The sequence below is a fragment of the Acipenser ruthenus genome, chromosome 31 (genome assembly GCF_902713425.1).
Source record: "Acipenser ruthenus chromosome 31, fAciRut3.2 maternal haplotype, whole genome shotgun sequence".
NCBI classification, from domain to species: domain Eukaryota; kingdom Metazoa; phylum Chordata; class Actinopteri; order Acipenseriformes; family Acipenseridae; genus Acipenser; species Acipenser ruthenus.
In genome coordinates, this window is record NC_081219.1 from 102,361 (window position 1) to 124,519 (window position 22,159).

The following is a 22,159-nucleotide window of genomic DNA, read 5'->3' on the forward strand; positions in this document are numbered from 1 at the left end:
AAAAGTGTGTTGACTGTTCTTATTTTTTGGTAAAGTGGAGTTGTTATACTGTCCGCAGAGTACAGTTGGGAATGTTTTACTGTATATTTTTGGAATTAACCCCCTTTAAAACAGCCATGTCTCTTCATTTGTCACAATTGGAAAACGCTATATGGGGTGTTTTTGAACATTAATATCTCGAGTATATTAAAAAGTGCGTTGACTGTTCTTATTTATTAGTAAAGTAGAGTTCCTACACTGTATATAGAGATACTATGGGGGTGTTTTACTGTGTTGGAATTAACCATCTTTAAAACCGACATTTTAATGCAATATGGTGTCTAATGAAAGATATGCAAATTAAAAGGCGTGTTCATTGTTTTCACTGATTTATTATGACCTGTACTTGAAAGTTACAATGATTAACTCGCAAAAGTTTTACGATAATTTTTAAATTTCAGATCATGCCGCATTAGAAATGCCTGAAAATGCACCGCGTGCTCTTCACCACAAAATTGTAACAGCGGGCTCACTTTCCCACAGCTGAAAATGGTGCTGTTATTTTAAGTTTATTGTCTCAATAAAATAAGAACAAGGTTGATTTTCAACGCTTTCCCCTCTGTTTCTGTGGGCTGGTGTTTGTATGGTGGATGCCCGTGATTGGTCAATAGGTGTTGTTCTGACTTTGTCGGACACAGGACTGACCCACCTCCGCACACTGGCCTAGCTTGTAGTTTCTGAACCTAGAACGCTGCAGAGCGGTTTTTTTTAAACAACACGTTTGCAAAGAGAAAGACACAGTGCTGTCTCTGAAGGTTACTATTCAATAGGAAAAAAAAATGCTTTCCACGCGAGAGGCGCAGAGGAAGTAAGTATAAAATTAAGAAGCTGTTCAGCTCACCTGGAGAAGGGCTTATCGTATTGTAAGCGAAACACAAGTGAAAAGTCAGATTGTGTTTTCAATGCGGTGCTGAACCCTGGAATTATCTGCTGGCTTGTTTATTTCCACCGACCTGGCGTGAGCTGGTTTAATACTCATTGGGTTTATGATTTGAGTACAGACTGAATACGTTTCTACAGGCGCTACTCATTTCATACAAAAAAAGGATATAAACTGTCCCAATACGGCTTTTTTTTATTTTTATTTCTATTTTTTTTCCCCAGGAGGGAGTTATTTCAGTAGACGACTGTAACCGGGTTTTTACCTACTCGCGCAATGTTTAAAACTTTTAGCATAGTAATGAGCGCGCACACACGCACGTGTCTAAAAAAAGAAAAAAGTTTAAGAAAACATAGATCTATTGTAAGCGAGTTTGAGAATGTATACTGTGTAATGTTTATTTTAATAGCTCTTGTTTTCCGTGTGTTAATAATAGTATATTTCCAAACAGTTAAACATTAGGGTGTGTTTTAATTCGCGTGTGTTCAATGTGTAAACACCGGCTCTTAATTGCAGTGTAGACTATTCGGTTGGGAACGTATCTCAAAGAGGTAGGTCCATATGGATGACCTTTAATATCGGCTGCGTTCACGGAGATCATTCTGTGCAGAATCTGTCTGCCCAATTCAGCCAATGGGTGCGTTCACAGAGATCATTCTTAGAGATCATTGGCTAAGTTGGTCAGATTCTGCCCAGAATCTTTTGTGGTTTGATTGGTGATTGTGTTTCGCAGCGTGCAGCAGCAGAGCTGGGAGCGCAGCAGCAGCAGTTCCCATCAGGGTGCAGAAAAAAGGAGATCTCTCGAGGGCAGAGCGCACAAAGTCCACCTGGAAGCTGGGGCCCAGGAGGAGACCTGGCAAGGAGAAATATTAATTTTCTGCACAAGAGGCCTAATCATTCAGTCAATATTTATCCAACCTAGTTGTTAAGAACACTATATAGAGTCAACCTGTTCCACTTTGTTTGAGTCACATTTATGTAGACTCAAACAAAGGAGGCTGTGTGGTCCAGTGGTTAAAGAAAAGGGCTTGTAACCAGGAAGTCCCCGGTTGAAATCCCACCCCAGCCACTGACTCATTGTGTGACCCTGAGCAAGTCACTTAACCTCCTTGTGCTCTGTCTTTCGGGTGAGACGTAATTGTAAGTGACTCTGCAGATGATGCAAAGTTCACACACCCTAGACTCTGTAAGTCACCTTGGATAAAGGTGTCTGCTAAATAAAAATAAATGTACAGAAATCAATTTCTATAAAGACACTTTAAAATATCAGAGGCTGACAGTGAGTGTGTTCTTATGTGCAATGTAAAGTAATGCATATTAAAAACAGTGTATTTAGTTCATGGTTAAGATAAGACTAGTGATAGGGGGAGGATTGGAGTTGACAGCCTCTTTGGGATGTGGTGGAAGAACTTTTATCTAGTGGTCTTTGTGTACACGTATCCCTCTGTATCTAGGAGTTATCTTCAGACACAATCAATTGTCCTGAATTAGCTCAATTCATGCAGATATTCGAAGGGTATGAAAACATCAGTCACCTTAAATAATTTTTAAATATCAGGCTTCATTTTGTGTGTAATAAAGTTATATTACTGTTTTGATGTTCAGTCATTTTCATTTAAAGGATACTGTAGCAGATCGGTTGTACCAGTACTTGGGAAGTGTTGGCATTCACTCAAAATGTTCTAGCGCTGTGCTAATGCCTTGCTATTTTAAAATGGACCTTCAGTACAGAAAGCTTCGTTGCACTAATTCATTTGTGTTTTCATCAGGGAAATGGCCCAGAGGAGGGGACCTGTGCAGGTTCAGAGTGTGCCTGGCCCACAGGTTCAGCTTGCAGTGATCCGGACAGCTCTGAGGAAGAGGACCGTGTCCCACCCAAGGAAGAGGAGGAAGGTTAGCTCCTCTGGCTGTACAGAGAAAGGTACTGTTTGGATAAGGAGGAAGGTTAGCCCCTCTGGCTGTACAGAGAAAGGTACTGTTTGGATAAGGAGGAAGGTTAGCTCCTCTGGCTGTACAGAGAAAGGTACTGTATGGATAAGGAGAAAGGTTAGCCCCTCTGGCTGTACAGAGAAAGGTACTGTATGGATAAGGAGGAAGGTTAGCCCCTCTGGCTGTACAGAGAAAGGTATTGTATGGATAAGTCCTGCTTTTTCTTTAACTTTATATAGTACAAAGGAAGGTTTTTAATGTTGGAGGAATTTCAGTGTGTATGAAAAGCTTCCTGAAGGAAGTCCTACATTTACTATACTGTAGTATAGCTTCTTTCCTGCAAGCCAACGTCAGTCTTTTGAGAGGGAGGCTAGAAGCTCTTCAGAAATCTGCTGAGGTCCATTAACATGGGATCTCAATGGCTATCTGATGCATGTGACTCATGACTTGTAGCAGGGCAACTGAATATGGTAATCAAGGAGCTGTTTGGGGGAGAAAAGGTTATGCAGTGGAATTGGAGATGCACGTTTGCATACCCTTGCCCTAGACATTATCACATTGAGAGTGTGAGTCCTAGGAAAAGGTTATGCAGTGGAATTGGAGATGCACGTTTGCATACCCTTGCCCTAGACATTATCACATTGAGAGTGTGAGTCCTAGGAAAAGGTTATGCAGTGGAATTGGAGATGCACGTTTGCATACCCTTGCCCTAGACATTATCACATTGAGAGTGTGAGTCCTAGGAAAAGGTTATGCAGTGGAATTGGAGATGCACGTTTGCATACCCTGGCCCTAGACATTATCACATTGAGAGTGTGAGTCCTAGGAAAAGGTTATGCAGTGGAATTGGAGATGCACGTTTGCATACCCTGGCCCTAGACATTATCACATTGAGAGTATGAGTCCTAGGAAAAGGGTACAGTGACTTTAAGATACACTGGGAAACATACTCCTGTGTGGAGCAAGGCTTGGCTGTGGGAGCAGTCAGGAAGCAGCTAGGGTAAATATGCAAAGAAAAAAATACAGGGTGGGGGGATTTATAAAGTGTCGTCTAGTTTATTGGTCTCAAGTATAGCCTGCAATGGCTTGCACTGCTTAGTATTCTCATACATGGGGCAGAGCTGCCAATCAGCATCACAGTTATATGCACTGATTCCATTCAGCATCACAGTTCTATGCACTGATTCCATTCAGCATCACAGCTCTATGCACTGATTCCATTCAGCATCACAGCTCTATGCACTGATTCCATTCAGCATCACAGCTCTATGCACTGATTCCATTCAGCATCACAGCTCTATGCACTGATTCCATTCAGCATCACAGCTCTATGCACTGATTCCATTCAGCATCACAGCTCTATGCACTGATTCCATTCAGCATCACAGCTCTATGCACCGATTCCATTCAGCATCACAGCTCTATGCACTGATTCCATTCAGCATCACAGCTCTATGCACTGATTCCATTCAGCATCACAGCTCTATGCACTGATTCCATTCAGCATCACAGCTCTATGCACTGATTCCATTCAGCATCACAGCTCTATGCACTGATTCCATTCAGCATCACAGCTCTATGCACTGATTCCATTCAGCATCACAGCTCTATGCACTGATTCCATTCAGCATCACAGCTCTATGCACTGATTCCATTCAGCATCACAGTTATATGCACTGATTCCATTCAGCATCACAGCTCTATGCACTGATTCCATTCAGCATCACAGCTCTATGCACTGATTCCATTCAGCATCACAGCTCTATGCACTGATTCCATTCAGCATCACAGTTGTATTATTATTATTTGTTTATTTAGCAGACGCCTTTTGAAATATATCCTTTCCTGTCCTGCTAAAGTTTCTGTACCTTGTAACATGAGCCCTTAAAAGTGAATATGATGGTAGCTTATAATGAGGGGGTTCACACTTTTGCCTAGAGGGGGCAGCAAAAACAAACACATCTTGTAATTTGTAAATGCAAGTCCCTTTTGTCTCCTTACCCCTTGAGATTCTCAGATCACTGAGATTCCCCATCAGTCTGTAGAATTTTACCAACCCCAGAGATTCTTGCAAAGTCGTCTTTCCTAAATTCTCGTAAAGAATGTATGCAGACAGATAGCAGCTTTACTCAAGCACACCGCAACAGCCCAGAAACTTTAACACGTCTTCTGGGTTTTAATACAGTGTAGAACAGATAGCTGTTGGGTAGACTCAGAACTGTCTTCCACCTGTCTGTAATCTGCACTGCACTGCCGTACACTAGAGGGCTATCTAGCTTTCAAGTGACAGAACAGAACAGCAAAGCATTGGGAATAACAAATCCATGGGAAAATTGAAAGATTTTAAGGATCAATTGCAGTGTACCTACTTTAGTCACTCGATGTGCCACACAGGGGATCAACAGTAGAATAAATAGGGTGTGCAAAATCAAATCATTCTCTTTCAGTTTCTTCTGTTTGTTTTTCATGTAAAATGAATGCAGTTATTAATTTACAATTTGGATGGGAGATTATTTGCATATTAAAACCACAGAAATGTACACAAAATCGAAAGAATAACATTTATGAAACACATACATGCAGTTTATGATTTTTAAACACTTCAGTCACTCCATGTATCTTTAAACCCCTAAATTAGGGCTATGTAATGTAGTTAGGGTTACAAATGTGATATCTTTGCTCATATCTATGTACTCTGTACTAATCTTTGTTTTCATTTCATTATCTAGATTTAAAAAAAAAAAAAACCCTGATTATATTCTGCCTCTTTTCTTTTCAAAATGTATTAAAGTACAGCACATCTCAATATTGCAATTGGTGGAGGGCTGTTACTGTGCAGTGCAAACCCTGCACTTGAAACATTGGGCTGTTTGCCTGGACCTGAGTCATATGTAACGTGTAAAGCTGACAACACACTGACCTGAGTCATATGTAACGTGTAAAGCTGACAACACAGTGTAAAAGGTTCAGTGGCTTTGTTTTAAAACTTGGTAGTGTGTGTATTAGCAACGGTAACTGTTGGTGTAGGAGGAAAACCTGGACTGGGATCCTGTGGAACTGGAGTTTTAAAGCAGCTGCACAGCTCTTTGATTTGGCCGTGTTGGAATGGAATGTGCTGAATGGAGGATGCGTTTTTAACATCAGTCATTCGAGTCCGTTTTATAATGGCTGACACGGCTGTATTAAATCTGAGGATTTACACTGAGGAGGTTCTCAGTTGCTGGATTTTGGTTATTTTCTCGCAGTCTGGTAAATTTGAGATTTTAATATTTTTTTTGTATGTTTAAACGTGTAAATGCTTCCATTTAGTTTAGTGATAGTAAAAGTTTAGAAAATCCATAAGCTACCATTAGGCAGTGCACAAGTCTGCATCACTTATCCACAGTATCTTCTGTGTTCCGTTGCAATCACATGCTGTCTCAATGGCAGGCTGGTTCATAATTAAACAACCTTGTTTGCTGTTCTTGTAAAGATTGTCTGTAGATGTTTTAACAAAAAAAAAAACCATCCACAATGCACTTGATCTGACTTCCAGCCAAATGAATACTCAGAAGCTGACCTATGAAGAGTAAATGGAAATCTAAAGCAGTTTTATTCATAGTTTGCTTGTGTAGATTTGCCGAATGTTTGATACAAGTGAAACTTAGCCGGCGGTTGGTGTGTGCTTGTGATCGTGTTTAAGTGTTAATTAACAAGGTGTTCTAATGCTCTGTATTCCAACACAGAAGCACATGTGCAAATAGCTTGTCTTATCTACCTTAATAAGTGTATTATGCACTGCTTGGTACTACATACAGTATGTGAAGTAATGCTCAATGCCCAGTTGAAAGGTGTTGTGTTTTTACCCACCGTGAAGAATGCCCGGGTACCTGGATCCTTTTCAGGAAATGCAGTTAGTTAACTAAGCAGTAGCCTACGACAGGGTGAGCAGGAAGACATGTGTTACACATGCTTGGGCTGGGAGGTACGAGGCCACAGGTAAAATAAGTAATAATTGCAAGTTTGTAAAATTCACGTTTTGCATTTGTTGTTATTACTATAATTACTTTGACTTTCTTTTATTTATTTAGTTTTTGATACAAGGTGGAATTATCTGGGATCCCTTTGAAAGTAATACATGGATTTATCATTTTTTAAAATTTCAATTTACCTGGGATTTAAGTATGTTGTTTATAATCTCTGGCTTAAAACCAAAAAAAAAAAACAGCCATGTTTTATTCATCTTATCACTTGATTTCTATAAATCTCTTTGCATAAGATCAAAATCACAAGTAATGTGTTTATATTAATACAGATTTCAAAAATCCTGCACAAAGCAAGGACTGAAGGTATACAGTATTATTGGATCTTAGACTTGAATCAAATTGTGCACTTGGACCTCTGGTCAGATTCTGTATCTTTATCTACATTTTATAGGTGATGAGAAGTGTAAAACAAATACTTGAGCCATCACTACAAATTCGATAACACTTTACAAACAGAGCTTTAGAATCGGAATAGGGTGAGTTGCCTCCCACTATCAGTTTGTTGGATTCCATGCCATGTTTTCCAGCTCACTTGCCAATTGGCTATGATTCTTTTATTGTGTGTAACCAGACAGATTTGTACTTTTGGAAGAGCCAGTGAATTGACTGCATAGTCAGGTGGAAAACCAACATTCAAACAAGCCCCCTTAGCCAATCAGATTAAGGCCTGCATGTCTCCCATTCAAAGCAAAGGCGGCTAAGAGGCTTTCTCTGTGACCCTCCCACAGCAGGACTAATTCAGCATGCAGTTTTAACGGCTACTCAAGTTACTGAACAGAAACCCTGCCTTGGATTCCAGTTTCACTCCTACAGCAGGAGTTCTAAGCATGGAACATTACAGCATCCACCGGGTCTCCCTGTGCAACAGACTCCCCAGCACTCTGAATTCCTCTTTCCTCCTGCAGACCTTTGGTGAGTCCTGGAACAAGACCGGACCCTGTTTATTAGGATTCTGTTAGAAGGGGCCTGGTGGCTGTGCTGTGAGGCGTAGATCCATCACTGAGATATAATGAGCTACACTACAGGTTGTGTGTGTTTATTATTAACATGCATCACTACAAGGCCAGCATTGCTGCCTCTGCCATTACTAAACACAATCACAAAATAGAATAGAATGTTAAAATGGTTTGCGTATGATGTTTTCTTTCTGTTTGTTAATTGTAATGCTGTGGTGTAGATGAGTCATGTTAAGGAATTGGCTTCTTCCCAGTTCCTGGGAGTGAAGTTTGAACACATACTGTTGGTTGGTGTGTTCTACGGTGTGGTGTTTGAGTGTCATGTTCTTCACTGCCTGTGAACGGGGACAGGCTGTTCTGGGGACAGGTACAATGGACCACAGACACAATAGAAACAGATGCTTTTCACATGGTATAAGATTATGTTTCTTCTAAAACAATAATTATGGTCTTGTATACCTTTCATGGTTATTAATCTTGTGCACAGCGGCTCACTCTAATTTGGCTCTGAATGATGTAAGACTAAAGAGCTTGATTTTTCTTTGATATTTTTTTATTGGTGAAAATGGGATAAGCATGAACCAGGGAGTCCGTTGGGCTTCTGAGAAACTGGCAATGTATATCTGGGCATTACTGGAGTCTTAAAACTTGCTTTAACTATTCTCATTCTAATATTAATTTCTAGGAGTGGTTGAATTAAGTGTGCAGTAGGTCTATGTAGTAATCTCCAGGTGATTTTCCTGAAGGCAACTGCTGACGGATACCGTTTTGTCAGCAATAAATTTGGTAGAGATATAAATTATATATATATATAAATAATAGGTGTCATACAATGGGCTAGGTTGCCTGCTGATAACAGAAGGCACGATCAGATTCCTTTACTTTCAAATTTCGTTACTAACTTTAAATGTTCGTGGTCTTTTCCTGTCAGGCCTATAATTAAGGAACAAGGATGGGAACCGAATGGAGCAGCACAGTTTACAGAACATCTTTTAAAATGATTGTGTGAAGAAAAATATGTTACAAAACGCAATGCTAATTGTTATTTTAAAAAAAGAAATAACAATGGTATTTTTGCTTAACTCATAAATCCATTATATTTGGGGCGGGGGATCGGTTCAGTCTAGCAGTCAGGCAGTTCTGCAGCATGTGGGATTGACAGAACGTTACAGATTGCAAACTTCATAAGTCAGCTAGTGCTTTGAAATCCACACTGCTGAATCCAGTATGTGGTGTGATCTTCATAAGTCAGCTGGTGCTTTGAAATCCACACTGCTGAATCCAGTATTTTTGTTGGGTAATTAAAAAGGTCTCTATATTCGGTATGGTGAAAGTTAATCCCATTATAGTACATTGGGCGGTCATTATTACCTCCTGCCAGTAGATGGCGACGGGGGCTCTTGAAGTGTTAAAAACCCAATACCGTGCTATCAACAGCTTAGACTTTTAAGACTTGAACAAGCCATCCTTGTTTAACAAATTTATATTGTATTCTGTTTAGCCACGTCTAAAATCTACAACAGACTTAAACCCTAGAATTACCTGGGTCGGTCTTATCCCCATTTTTAAATAACGGCATGACATCTGCAAGCTTCCAATCTTCAGGGACCTCATCTGGCTGTTTCTGTTGGACTGTTCATGATAGTAGCCAGTGGTGTACATTTTTCTACCCTTGTTTCCTTAAGCACCCTTGGATAATTCTCATCTGGGCCCCCCGGTGATTTGTTTTTCTTTAGCTCCTGTAACATATTTAATACCTCTGCTTCACTGATGCTGAAGTCTTTAAGAACTGTGTGTGCACAAACTGGCAGCATATTATTTGTATCCTTATGCATATTATTTTGCAGTCCTCATAAACCTAGTTATCATATTCATCCCCTAATACACTAACATTCTCTTTCACAGTTATTTTATTTTTATAAGTAAAATAACTCAGATCTCCGTGCATTTGATCAACTATTGTATGACCTAACTTCTATTCCAAAATGCTGCATGAAAAACAATGTTAGAAGTACCTCCACATTAGTGTTAATGACTGATTGGACTTCCACTGTGTAGGATATACAGTAGATATGGCTCTACTATGACACAGGCTACCAGGGGTGCAGTGGAGTGGACCTGGGAGTCTGTACTACCAGGGGTGCAGTGGAGTGGAGCGGGGCATCTGTACTACCAGGGGTGCAGTGGAGTGGAGCGGGGCATCTGTACTACCAGGGGTGCAGTGGGGATGGAGCTGGGCGTCTGTACTACCAGGGGTGCAGTGAAGTGGACTGGGGCGTCTGTACTACCACGGGTGCAGTGGAGTGGACCGGGGTGTCTGTACTACCAGGGGTGCAGTGGAGTGGACTGGGGCGTCTGTACTACCAGGGGTGCAGTGGGGATGGAGCTGGGCGTCTGTACTACCAGGGGTGCAGTGGAGTGGACCTGGGAGTCTGTACTACCAAGGGTGCAGTGGAGTGGACCTGGGAGTCTGTACTACCAGGGGTGCAGTGGAGTGGACCGGGGAGTCTGTACTACCAGGGGTGCAGTGGAGTGGACCTGGGAGTCTGTACTACCAGGGGTGCAGTGGAGTGGACCGGGGCATCTGTACTACCAGGGGTGCAGTGGAGTGGACCTGGGAGTCTGTAATACCAGGGGTGCAGTGGGGATGGAGCTGGGCGTCTGTACTACCAGGGGTGCAGTGGAGTGGACCTGGGAGTCTGTACTACCAGGGGTGCAGTGGAGTGGACCGGGGCATCTGTACTACCAGGGGTGCAGTGGAGTGTACCTGGGAGTCTGTACTACCAGGGGTGCAGTGGAGTGGAGCGGGGCGTCTGTACTACCAGGGGTGCAGTGGAGTGGACCGGGGCGTCTGTACTACCAGGGGTGCAGTGGAGTGGACCGGGGCGTCTGTACTACCAGGGGTGCAGTGGAGTGGACCGGGGCGTCTGTACTACCAGGGGTGCAGTGGAGTGGAGCGGGGCGTCTGTACTACCAGGGGTGCAGTGGAGTGGAGCGGGGCGTCTGTACTACCAGGGGTGCAGTGGAGTGGACCGGGGCGTCTGTACTACCAGGGGTGCAGTGGAGTGGAGCGGGGCGTCTGTACTACCAGGGGTGCAGTGGAGTGGAGCGGGGCGTCTGTACTACCAGGGGTGCAGTGGAGTGGAGCGGGGCGTCTGTACTACCAGGGGTGCAGTGGAGTGGAGTGGGGCGTCTGCACTACCAGGGGTGCAGTGGAGTGGAGCTGGGCGTCTGTACTACCAGGGGTGCAGTGGGGATGGAGCGGGGCGTCTGTACTACCAGGGGTGCAGTGGAGTGGAGCGGGGCGTCTGTACTACCAGGGGTGCAGTGGAGTGGACCGGGGCGTCTGTACTACCAGGGGTGCAGTGGAGTGGAGCGGGGCGTCTGTACTACCAGGGGTGCAGTGGAGTGGAGCGGGGCGTCTGTACTACCAGGGGTGCAGTGGGGATGGAGCGGACAGGGGGTATAGTGAGTGCGGTTCCTCACTATCATACAGCTCACTGTGCCTCAGTAACACAGCACTGACTAGCAGGCAAATGTTTTATTTGTAGATACCATACATAGAAATGCCCAGGCTGTGGAAAACCACTTCATTCATATCACTTTGCTTTTTATTCAACGATATGAATAACCTTCCAGTTTCCACCTTCCTATTTATACAGTAGCCTATCACTGTACTGTTAACACTGACTGTCACAACACAGCTGTGCAAAAGCACTTTATTTCATATACACTGAAAAAAAATAAGTTTTTTCTGGTTTTGCTTCAGTGAGGGCATTTGTATTTTACACTGGGAAGAAATCTTAGAGGCAACTGTTTGCTTTTGGACACACAGGATTTTAACTTTTGGATTTCTTATAAGGAATAAACAGGAAATATATTGTTATTCAAGTAACTGATGTAACTGCCACCTGAGTTAGTACCCGGTATTTGTTTTTTATACTGTAGTGTTAGTAAGCTTGAGTTGGCGTGTGTGTCGGTTGACTCGGCTGGTATTTAATTAAACATACACATGAGTAAAGGTTAAGGTTTTACAATGTACCGTTTATTTTTCGGACAGCTCCAGTAGGTTTCATCAATACACACCTGCTGCTGGCTTCATAAACTTTAGTGCTGATCTAAAATGTTAAAGGCTTCTAAAACATAAAACCAGTTTTCTTAAATACTGTAAAGCCCCTATTTCATACCTGTGTTTAATCATTCATTCCAGATCACTTCATGTTTTTAAATGCTTGTTTTCTGTGTGTATCGTGTTTGAAACGTGTTTGCGGATATTCAGAAGACCCACATTTAAATGAATATGTGCACACTCCAATTTGAAACACGTTGGACTCAATTACTTCCAGAAAATGTGAAGTATGAGGTGTAGGCCTATGTATTAAAAAGTGTTTCATACAAATCTTCACAGCTGCATTAAAGTGAATGAAGCCACGTCCCAAATCAGTTCCCATACCGATCTTAAATAAGGTCTGTATTGCGAAGGCTAGAAGTGTAAACATTATTGTTCATGAATGTAACAAAACATTGCAGTCCCATGTGCCAAAAATGTTCAATGAATGTAAATATTTTTAAATACTTCATTAACAAACGGTGCTATGGCAGTAAAGAACATTGGTCAGCGGCCAGCTCAAACTCTTTCAAAATCACACCACAAAGTGGACAGCGCAGACGTAAAGTGCTTTGCCCGTACGTTTGCCTTTTACCGCATTTCCTCTGAATTGGGCCCCATACGTTCATGTGACTGCAGAGATAAAGATAGTAATACTGCATGTTCACTTTACCAGGAGTATGACTGCAAACGAAGCACTGGACCAAAGATGCTGTTTGATTTATCACTCATAAAATTGGCAGCTGGTTCAATTCTTCTTCGTCATTTGTTTCTGAATGTCTCTTTCTGTGCCCTATTGAAGATGTATGATGATTCAAGTGAGAATGATCCTTCTAATGGCTTGTATCTTGTTCCTTCTGCAGGGCAGCTGAAACTGTCACTCAGTACAGAGGATGGGGTTATTGTTCTTCATAGTAAGTGCATCCAGATATTTAACTACCATACAATGTATCTGAAACGTGCAAGCACGCTCAGGAAGGGCAGGCTCACGGTTGCTTTTTCACACAGTAGTTCTAGTAATCCAGCTTTCTGCAATTGGAATAAAAAAACCCTACATCTATAATCCGTCCTTTAAAACAGTGGGCATTTTTAGATGTATTAATTTCTTCATGTTGTCATGGGCAGTATGCCTGTCTTGTAGAAAAATTAAATGCATCAAGTCAACATAAGTGGCTGGGAAGGCATGGCTATTAATATACTGTAACACTAATATTGGGTTTATAACTACACTATTGAGAGACTAACACTAATATTGGGTTTATAACTGCACTATTGAGAGACTAACACTAATATTGGGTTTATAACTGCACTATTGAGAGACTGCTCTAACACTAATATTGGGTTTGTTTACAGTCATGGAAGCCAAAGGGCTGATGGGTAAAGAATACAGGACTTGTGATTCTTACGTTAAGGTAAGGGGTGTATCTCTGTGTTTCATTTGCTGTGTTCATTTGCTGTGTCTCTCATCTATTTGGTCACAAGTTAATATATGGAATTCTTTATGCTGTGTTATAAAATAACTATCTATAACTCATACTAGCGCAGTATTGTAATTTCTTTTATAGTATGCAGTATAATTTTAAACCTTGTTCAAACCCTTAACTTGCTGTTTATATTATGTAGTGTGTTTTATTTGATTTTGATCACTTCAAACTTTCATTAAATTCAGTAGCATTTAGAAAATGGTAAGACTTGCATCTTTATTTGTTGGCTTTAACAACTCTTCCAGATGGCTCTTGTACCTGATACTGACCGCAGCAGTCGTCAAAAGACAAAGACTGTTCCAGACTGCAGAATCCCAGTGTTCCATGAGCTGTTCAGATTGTAAGTAGAACTGCAGAACCCCAGTGTTCCATGAGCTCTTCAGATTGTAAGTAGAACTGCAGAATCCCAGTGTTCCACAAGCTCTTCAGATTTTAAGTAGAACTGCAGAATCCCAGTGTTCCACAAGCTCTTCAGATTGTAGGTAGTAGAACCACCTGCTCTTGTGAAGCTTTTGAACTGCCAATGCTAATCCCAATGCAGCATCTCCTTCATTGATTTATTTTGCAATATTGGGAGAGACCCTGTTAAGACAGGAAGCTTGTATTGCTCACTTGGGAGGTTTATCCACTTGCATGAATTTATTCTGTGTGTTTGCCTGTGTCTCTCTCTCTGTATGGTACACTAAGTTGTATATCTAGAGACATGCTTAGGTATGAGATAGATTGGTCTGGCCGCTCTTACGCACACGCTCTTGAGAGTTTAGGGGGTCTATGGAGGATCCTCGAGGTCATGGGGATCTACACTTCTTTCATTACGGATGGCTCTAGTTTTAAAAATGCCTTGTCTAGATATGTAGAATCATTCTTGTTTTTTTATATACCTAGAGAGACGCTTGTACAATTACGATGAAACTTGCTAAGGACTTTCTGTAGCACAAGTTAAGTGTCTCATAATGTGCAGTGTATGGAGGCTTTCTCTCTCTGACTGACTGTCTCAATGTCATATCTAAAGAACTGATTTTTCTCTCATTAATCTCATTAAGCTTTGATCTTGTTTGTAGTTCAGTAAAAGATGGAGACTATCAGAAAAGGCTTCTGGTTACAGTCTGGAATCGTGACAGAAACTCCAGGTAAATATATTATGTTCATTATCTGATTTCCATTGTTCCAAGTATTGTGTGTTCATACCTCCTGTTCTCATCCCACATTGTTACTTTGGAACAATGGCTGGTCACTAACTGTTCTTCCCTGGAGAGACTTCATGCTGAATAGTAATGATTGAATGCACAGTCCTGCCTGAACCAGCTGCCTGAATGTTTGTTTTCAGAAGGATACACTTACCAGATTGCAAGGTCGGCAACAACTTGCTTATGTGATATTAATGAATAATACCACCCTGGCCTGGGATGTTTCACAATCCATGCAACTGTTAGAAAGGATAATGCAAAGTCAACCAATGTGCAGACTTGACTAAGTCTCTTTGCTTTTTAAATTAGTACTTGTAACACACTTCTTGACACATTGCATATCCTAAAAATAACTAAACGCTAAAGAGCACTCCTGAGAGAAATCACAGCAGCAGTCCAGTTAACTAATTGGAAATACATATACTATCATACAGGGCAGTACATTATTTTATGTCAAGATCCAACTTTCTTGGTTACAGCAAGGTCAAGGACTGAAGCAACATTTTCACCCTGATTCCTATCCCCATATCCACAAACACACGCACAGATACACAAATATACTTATTAGCCTACACATGGTTTTGTCACGTTTTCACTTTTCACGTTCTCTTTTATATTATTTGCTCTGCACACACTCTTAACTCAGGGGAGACGTTAAGGAGGACAGAGATGTTTAAAACTCCTAGTGGTTTATGTTCGAGCACTGGACGAGCGGTGTGTCCTTAAAACCTTTTTATTGAATCAAGAAAATCACTCAGACTCATTTATTCAAAGTTTTACGAATCAGAGCAACATCAGCGCTCCTTCGTTTTATTAAAATGCTTTTAATATTGGTTTAGTAGTTTGCGCATACCACCAAAACCCGAAAACAAGTAACAATAATTAGCAATCCTAAGTTTATTACAAGCTTCAGCATTTAATATTTCAATAACATAATACAATTATATGTATTCAGTGCAGCCCTCAGGCTGGTTAAGCACAAAGCCTACAAGCACCCACTGCTATGTTTTAGCACATTCAATATAACACTCTTAATACTAAAACATTGTTTCAAAACCTCATAGCAATATAACCAATAAATGCGAGATACAATAATACCATTAATATGCTTACCTCCTATTATAAGGAAGAGTAGCGTGAACAAAAGAGAAGGACTGTTCTGTGGAGATCTGCAAAGGATGGACCACAAAGCTCTGCCAAGCTTGAGTGCGGTGCCCTAGTGTGATCAGCCCAGGGTTTTTATACAATTTTCGTCCCATTGAAAGCAATAGGAGGCCCCAATTAGTCCCAATCATCAATCCCCATGGACAGTCCTTATCTCTTAGCAAACAGTAATCTATAAGGAATTCAACCAACTCTTCAGTCCCACTCATATACCAATAAATCAACACTGGCCCATGATCTCACCCACTCATCCTTTGCCCCCTCCTTTATCCGAAGAATTCAGGTAAAGCAGAGTTCACAAAATCCTTGCTGTTTTGATTCACTACTTAATATGTGTGTATTACAAAAAGAAGTGGTGTTTTAAATATATGCAACACCAATATAGGAAAAGTGGTGTTTTTGAATATATGCAACACCAACAGTTTATAATATAGCAGTTTATAGTTTATAATGGTTATAATTGATTACATGAACTTGGCTTTCAAAAATATATTCCCTCATGTCATCTCACTCTCAAATTAATTTCCTTCTTTCCTTACAGGTGTGTGTTTAGCAGGTATTATAGGGAACTTCCATCTTATATCTTTTTAATGTAGAGTTTTCTCCTTATGGAAAACCTAACTATTTTACTGAGCTGTAAAGCTGTAATGTTTTTCTCCTATGGGCCCCTGGTAGCTTGAACTTAATTGACATCCAGATGACCCTGTATTTTTCAGCTATACACATACTGGCTAAAACCAGCTTGCTGGAGACACCTCTTTTCTTGCCAAGTTTAATAGTGATTAATGTTCCCTAGAACTTTCCTTACACCTGTATCTTACGTGCTTGTTCCGCCCGGCAACTAACTATCTTAATATATTTTGGAATTAGACCATTTCTATTCTGTCCTTCCTTCTTCTAAATTGAAAAATACTTCTAGCCTTGACACCCTAAATTCCTGATAAGAGAATCCCCGCTTCTCTTGCCAATGAAGACCTCTTGGCCTCAAGCACTGATCCCTCCAAGGGCAGGCTTGTAGAAAGTTCGATAAAGCAGGTTACACAGAGTTTACTTTTCCAAAGCCTATCTTTTGCTTATAAAGTTATTCTTCAATATTTTTTCAATCTTTTTATTTTGTATTTTAAACACAACATCTTTTATGCTGCGTCTTTTAACTTCAGAGTCAAACTAGTACATTACTTCTTATAGCGTATGGCTGCTAACCTTATTACTTTCTGCTTGCAGCAGTATATCCGCAATATTACAATAGGATTTTATTCAATTTTTCTGCTCTCTATTTGTGGTGTATCTTCTGACAATGCTTATTTTTCTTAAGTTATAGTCTGCTTTTACTGTAGGTTGTTCTTACTCACCTACTTATTTTAAAACTGAATTACAAGCAGAAACCGACTCAAAGCGAGGTCTTTTAATCCTTTTCTGTTTTTCTCTTTCCCTTAAGAATACTCCTAACTCCTTTTCCCTTTATATTCAGAAGTTATAATTCTTGAATGTAAGCACACAGTAATTCTTTTCATTGAATTAGGACTCAGTTTTTAACTATGCTCATCTTGATGGAAAACAGCTTCAGGTATGCTATCATATTAAGCAAAGTGAATCATATGATCTTATACATAAAAATTGTTCATAGTATTTCATACTAACAATAATTATCACTACCTATGATTATATGTTACCACAACAATCTATACCATTTAGAACAAGCATGTTAATATGTATCTAGTAATATAGCATTATTCTGTTATTCAGACTAGAAAGTTTCAGTAGAAATTCCAGCACCCTATTCTGGAGCTATGCCCATCTTGATAAGAGATGGTTTACAGCTGCCTGGGTTAGAGTGTCAGGCAGTCCCTGCTCCAGTTAAAGGGTCATACAGAGGGAGCATTCCTACAGCAATGGTTATAAACTAAAACTATTAAATATTACAAATACAAACTGAAAACTACTAAACATTGCAAATGAGTATAGTACATGCATTTCATTAATACATTTCATTTTTAAATCATCTAGTCCATGTCCAATGTTTCAGCTCGTTCCCAGCAGGACTCCACTTCTGTCTTGGGTTCAGCTCGGGTCGGCTCTGCAAACACCACAATACCTATTTTGCTCTACATTATTAGTGGGCAGACTTAATACAACTGAATCTGAATCAATCGAGGAGCCGTGAACTCTAGCCACTGAAATTCTCCATGCAAAGGAATCCAATTTCTTACTACACATAATAACTGGTTCGGGGTCAGCCGTGACAGTTTAAAGGAGTTTGTTTTAGCGTTACTACTTTCTTTTGCAATAGTCTGCCTTCCTTGCTGTCTTGTTACTCCATGAGTTCCTTCTGTACCCAAACCACAGAATTGTATAACTATTATTATATATATATATACTGTGTTTTGCCATAGCAAAAACAAAGCAAACTGTTTGGGGGTAAATAAACTGAAGCACAAACTACACAATGACAATTCTTTCTATTTCAAGTGAATTCATATTAAATAATAGAAGTGCAGCGGCAGGGTTTTTGCTCATTCAGTTGCATTTTGAATGTTTGTACAGGAAAAGTGAGCTGCTGGGATGCATGAGCTTCGGGGTGAGCTCTTTAATTGCGCATGAAAAGGTAAGTGTTGCATTCAAGATACATACTGTGAAATGGTCACATTTAATTCTATTTCTTTCATGAAATATATTGTGCTAGTGTGACCGGCTTGCGCTGAAGAAACAGGCTGGAGACTCTTTTTTTACAGTTGCAAATCAAAGGGTTTATTTTTATTTCCCCCCACACGGGATTAAAGAAGCAAATGCAAAATAAACACACAGAGTAACCGTAGCTCTTGTTTGAGCGCTGACTGTACAGCGGTTTTCTTGTCCCTGTCTACACAGTCAGGACGGCTAAGCTGTTTACCCGACAAGAAAACAATTCCACACTTCCCCCCAGGAATGTAAGCACAGTAATCCCCGACAGATGAAAATCCACAGTGTATACTGGTTTAGGTTTCAAACTCTTTTCCGGTTTCAGCAATGTCAGACACGCTTCCACTCACAGACTCGTCTGCACCCTCAGTGATCTCCACACAGAACCCTTTTTGTCCAGGTGATTAACAAGCAGTTAAACACTACCACATTTACTTGACACCTGATAAATAATTGATCGTTATCGTTGTCTCTCCATGTTATAAAATTGATATATTACAGCCACACATGACCTTTTATATACTTAAAAGGCATGTTTTTATATTAAACATTATTTGTTTGTACATTACTGCATGTGTCGTACTATATAAGTGACTAAAACCTGTTTTAATATGGAGCAACACACAACTGTTTATTTTTTCAATCTGTGTACAGTTCAATATGGGCGTTACTAAATCAATCAATGCCTTGTATCTTGTGTTTGTTTTTTTCTTGTTATTTTTTTTTCTGTTAACACACACACACTCTGACAGCCCTCGGGGAGCACTTCAAGGCTGCACTATTTTAGCAAGGGACAATAGTGCACAAAGGAAAAAGCTAAGTGGGAGAAACACATTTCAGAAAATAAAAAATGCTGATACTTCTCTGACTGATGAAAATCCCAGTGCTAAACTGGAAGTGTTTGTGCCAGCTGATTGGTGTAAGAAGGTAAAGTTTGAGCAGTGTGAATGAAAAGCGTAAAGAAATTGAATTTTACTCAGTGGTAACTCTGACCACTAGGTTACATTGCTGTCCCTCGTATTTGATCATCTCCTGAGTGATGTTTAAACTCACTGCACCGGTTTGGCTTCTCTTTGAACACATTGCATTTTATTTTATTCATGACCACTCTGTGTAAATGAAACTTACATGATGAGATTCTGGGATCAATAAGCTACTACTAACCAAACGAGCAAGATGGTCCGAATGGCCTCCTCTCGTTTGTAAACTTTCTTATGTTCTTCTTATGGCTGTTAATGTTCTGTGAATTAACAGCAGGAGTCGTGTTATAACAGAATTACCAGCTTTTCTTTCTTCAGAAATCTCTGTGGGGTATAAATATGTTTCCATGCTGCTGAGTGTATTTGTGGCTGCCTTGCTCTTAACGGACATTATATTTCAATAGAAGTGGAAAGTGGTTCCAGTCTGTGTGCTCGCTGTATCAGATGCCTAACGCATAGATATTTAGTAAGACCCAGATAGGATATGTGTAAGAGTGATTGTTGGGTTTGCCTCATTTAAATGTGGGTTCATTTTTGTCCTTAATTTGCAGTTCAGGCTGTTTCTTTTGCCCTTTTGATTTGCCATTTAATTTGAATTCCTATAGAAGGCAAATCTATTTGTTATGATGTTTATGTATGTGGACTGTAAGCATTTTATCAGGATTACAATAGAAGCCTGCTTGACATCCATGGCTTTCCTTTATATAACAAAAAGCCATCTGGCTGCTTGGGGTATATCAGCTGCTGGATGAAACTGAAATTCTCTTTTTCCCAGACGGCGCAATCTGTGTTTGAAAGTCTCGAGCTGAATGATGTACAAGCCAGCGGAGTTTGTGTGGAGCTCCCTGTGCTGCTGTTAAACACGACGTAGTCTTTTGAAATGTCATTTCTACAGTAAAAGCTGCTGTGCATATCGAGGTGGTTGTTCTTGATTTTTCTGATGTGAATGTCTCAGGAAATCGGTGGCTGGTACTATCTCCTGGGAGAAGAGCTGGGAAGGACGAAGCATTTGAAAGTGGCTGCACGGCATCGCAAGCAGCGTCAGGGTAAGTTGTGCAAGTTGATTCTGATTTTAATGATCTATTTTAATAGAAAGGAAGTGCTGTATGCTTTGCTTGGAACTGATTTGTGTAGGTTAGGCATGAGTTTAAAAGGGTTATCACTAGAATAGCCAGTACCTTGTCAAATATCATTCGTCTTTTAAAAGCATTTCTCAGAATAATCTCCATGGGATACTGTTGTTTAAATGACACTATGCCTGACGATGGGTCTGGTGTTTAGATACTGCATGTCCACACATTTCTGCATTTATCTGGCTTTAACTGTGTGACCAGCAAGCTGCTATCCATTCTTTCTACTTATAAACAAAACGCAACATTTTAATCGCGTTGTAATGAGATCTGTAGTCATTCTTTGTCAGTTTTTCATTTACTGGAAATAAGACAGAAGACTATTGAAATAGCAAAGCCAGCACATTTAGATGATCTTTATTGTGTATCTAAGTCAATGTTACATTTGAAAATGTTATGATAATTGCATTGTGCGTCTTTATAAACGATTGCATGTGTGTCATTTTTCTGCCATTAAAATGCAGATTGTGATATACAGTCAAAGTAACTGGATTTTTTTTTTTTCTGTGGTATCAGTCCTTACTTTTCGATGCTTAAATAAACAGTATTCTTCAGCATGTTATCTGCCATCACTTACTTTTTTTTTTTTTATATATAATTTATAGAAATTGTTAATCTGATATAAAGTTTTGTCAAATAAAGTCCTTAGACAATGTCTGCTTGAGGGCAGGTTATTTTGATACCTTTTTTTTTTGTTCTGGTTTGGAGCATTCCGTGGTATCGTTGATAACATCTAGATGTATGTAAATCTGCCCCAGACAGATTGGGCTCCTCCATATATCCCGATTATGATGCACTCAAATCGTGCCACAAAAAGGCCTGGCAAGAATCATATGTAAAAATACAGACAATTGTCTAGATATACTGAAGATTCTGAAACTCTAACTTGAGTTAAAGAAGGTCCATAGGATGTTTCATGACAATTGGATAAGTGGTTCTCTACAGTGTACAACTCCTGATGCTCATCCGCCAGCATGGGGTTAACAAACTGGCCCAATAATTGCTGAAGTATTTGAAGTACTTTTAAAATATTTTCTCTGTAGAATTTAGACTGGGACATGTGTATACGTTCAATGATTCTAACACATCATTGAATTAATACCCGTGATATGTTCCTCTATCTATTGTACTGGATGTGAGATAAAGTTTCCTCATCCTGCAGTTGTAATCCGGGGTTATCAGCTATCTATTCTATTTGATGTGAGATTATTATTATTATTATTATTATTATTATTTTCTTAGCAGACGACCTTATCCAGGGCGACTTACAATTGTTACAAGATATCACATTATTTTTACATACAATTACATTATTTTTTTATACATTATTTTTACATACAATTGCCCATTTATCCAGTTGGGTTTTTACTGGAGCAATCAAGGTAAAGTACCTTGCTCAAGGGTACAGCAACAGTGTACACAACCAGGGATTGAACCCATGACCCTACGGTCAAGAGTCCAGAGCCCTAACCACTGCTCCACACAGATCCAGCTTCCTCGTCCTGCAGTTGTAATCATAACTAGGTCCCTGCGAAATTCATGGGAGAATTAAAACGACAGGACTAACCTGCAATTTAGTCCTAAACCTCCACATGTCC

At 40.2% G+C, this 22,159-nt stretch overlaps 1 protein-coding gene across 1 annotated transcript in view; it reads left to right on the plus strand.

Moving 5' to 3' along the window:
• Positions 1 to 577: 577 nt before the first annotated feature.
• The window catches only part of LOC117396705 (regulator of G-protein signaling 3-like), a 107,811-nt gene continuing 86,229 nt past the window's right edge, over positions 578 to 22,159 (plus strand). The window contains exons 1-9 of the mRNA XM_059005621.1: positions 578 to 847; positions 1,653 to 1,775; positions 2,689 to 2,840; positions 12,801 to 12,851; positions 13,291 to 13,349; positions 13,667 to 13,761; positions 14,483 to 14,551; positions 18,317 to 18,377; positions 20,387 to 20,477. Coding sequence (XP_058861604.1) covers positions 819 to 847; positions 1,653 to 1,775; positions 2,689 to 2,840; positions 12,801 to 12,851; positions 13,291 to 13,349; positions 13,667 to 13,761; positions 14,483 to 14,551; positions 18,317 to 18,377; positions 20,387 to 20,477 — 730 coding nt within the window. The 5' untranslated portion in view covers positions 578 to 818. The remainder of the gene's footprint in view (positions 848 to 1,652; positions 1,776 to 2,688; positions 2,841 to 12,800; positions 12,852 to 13,290; positions 13,350 to 13,666; positions 13,762 to 14,482; positions 14,552 to 18,316; positions 18,378 to 20,386; positions 20,478 to 22,159) is intronic.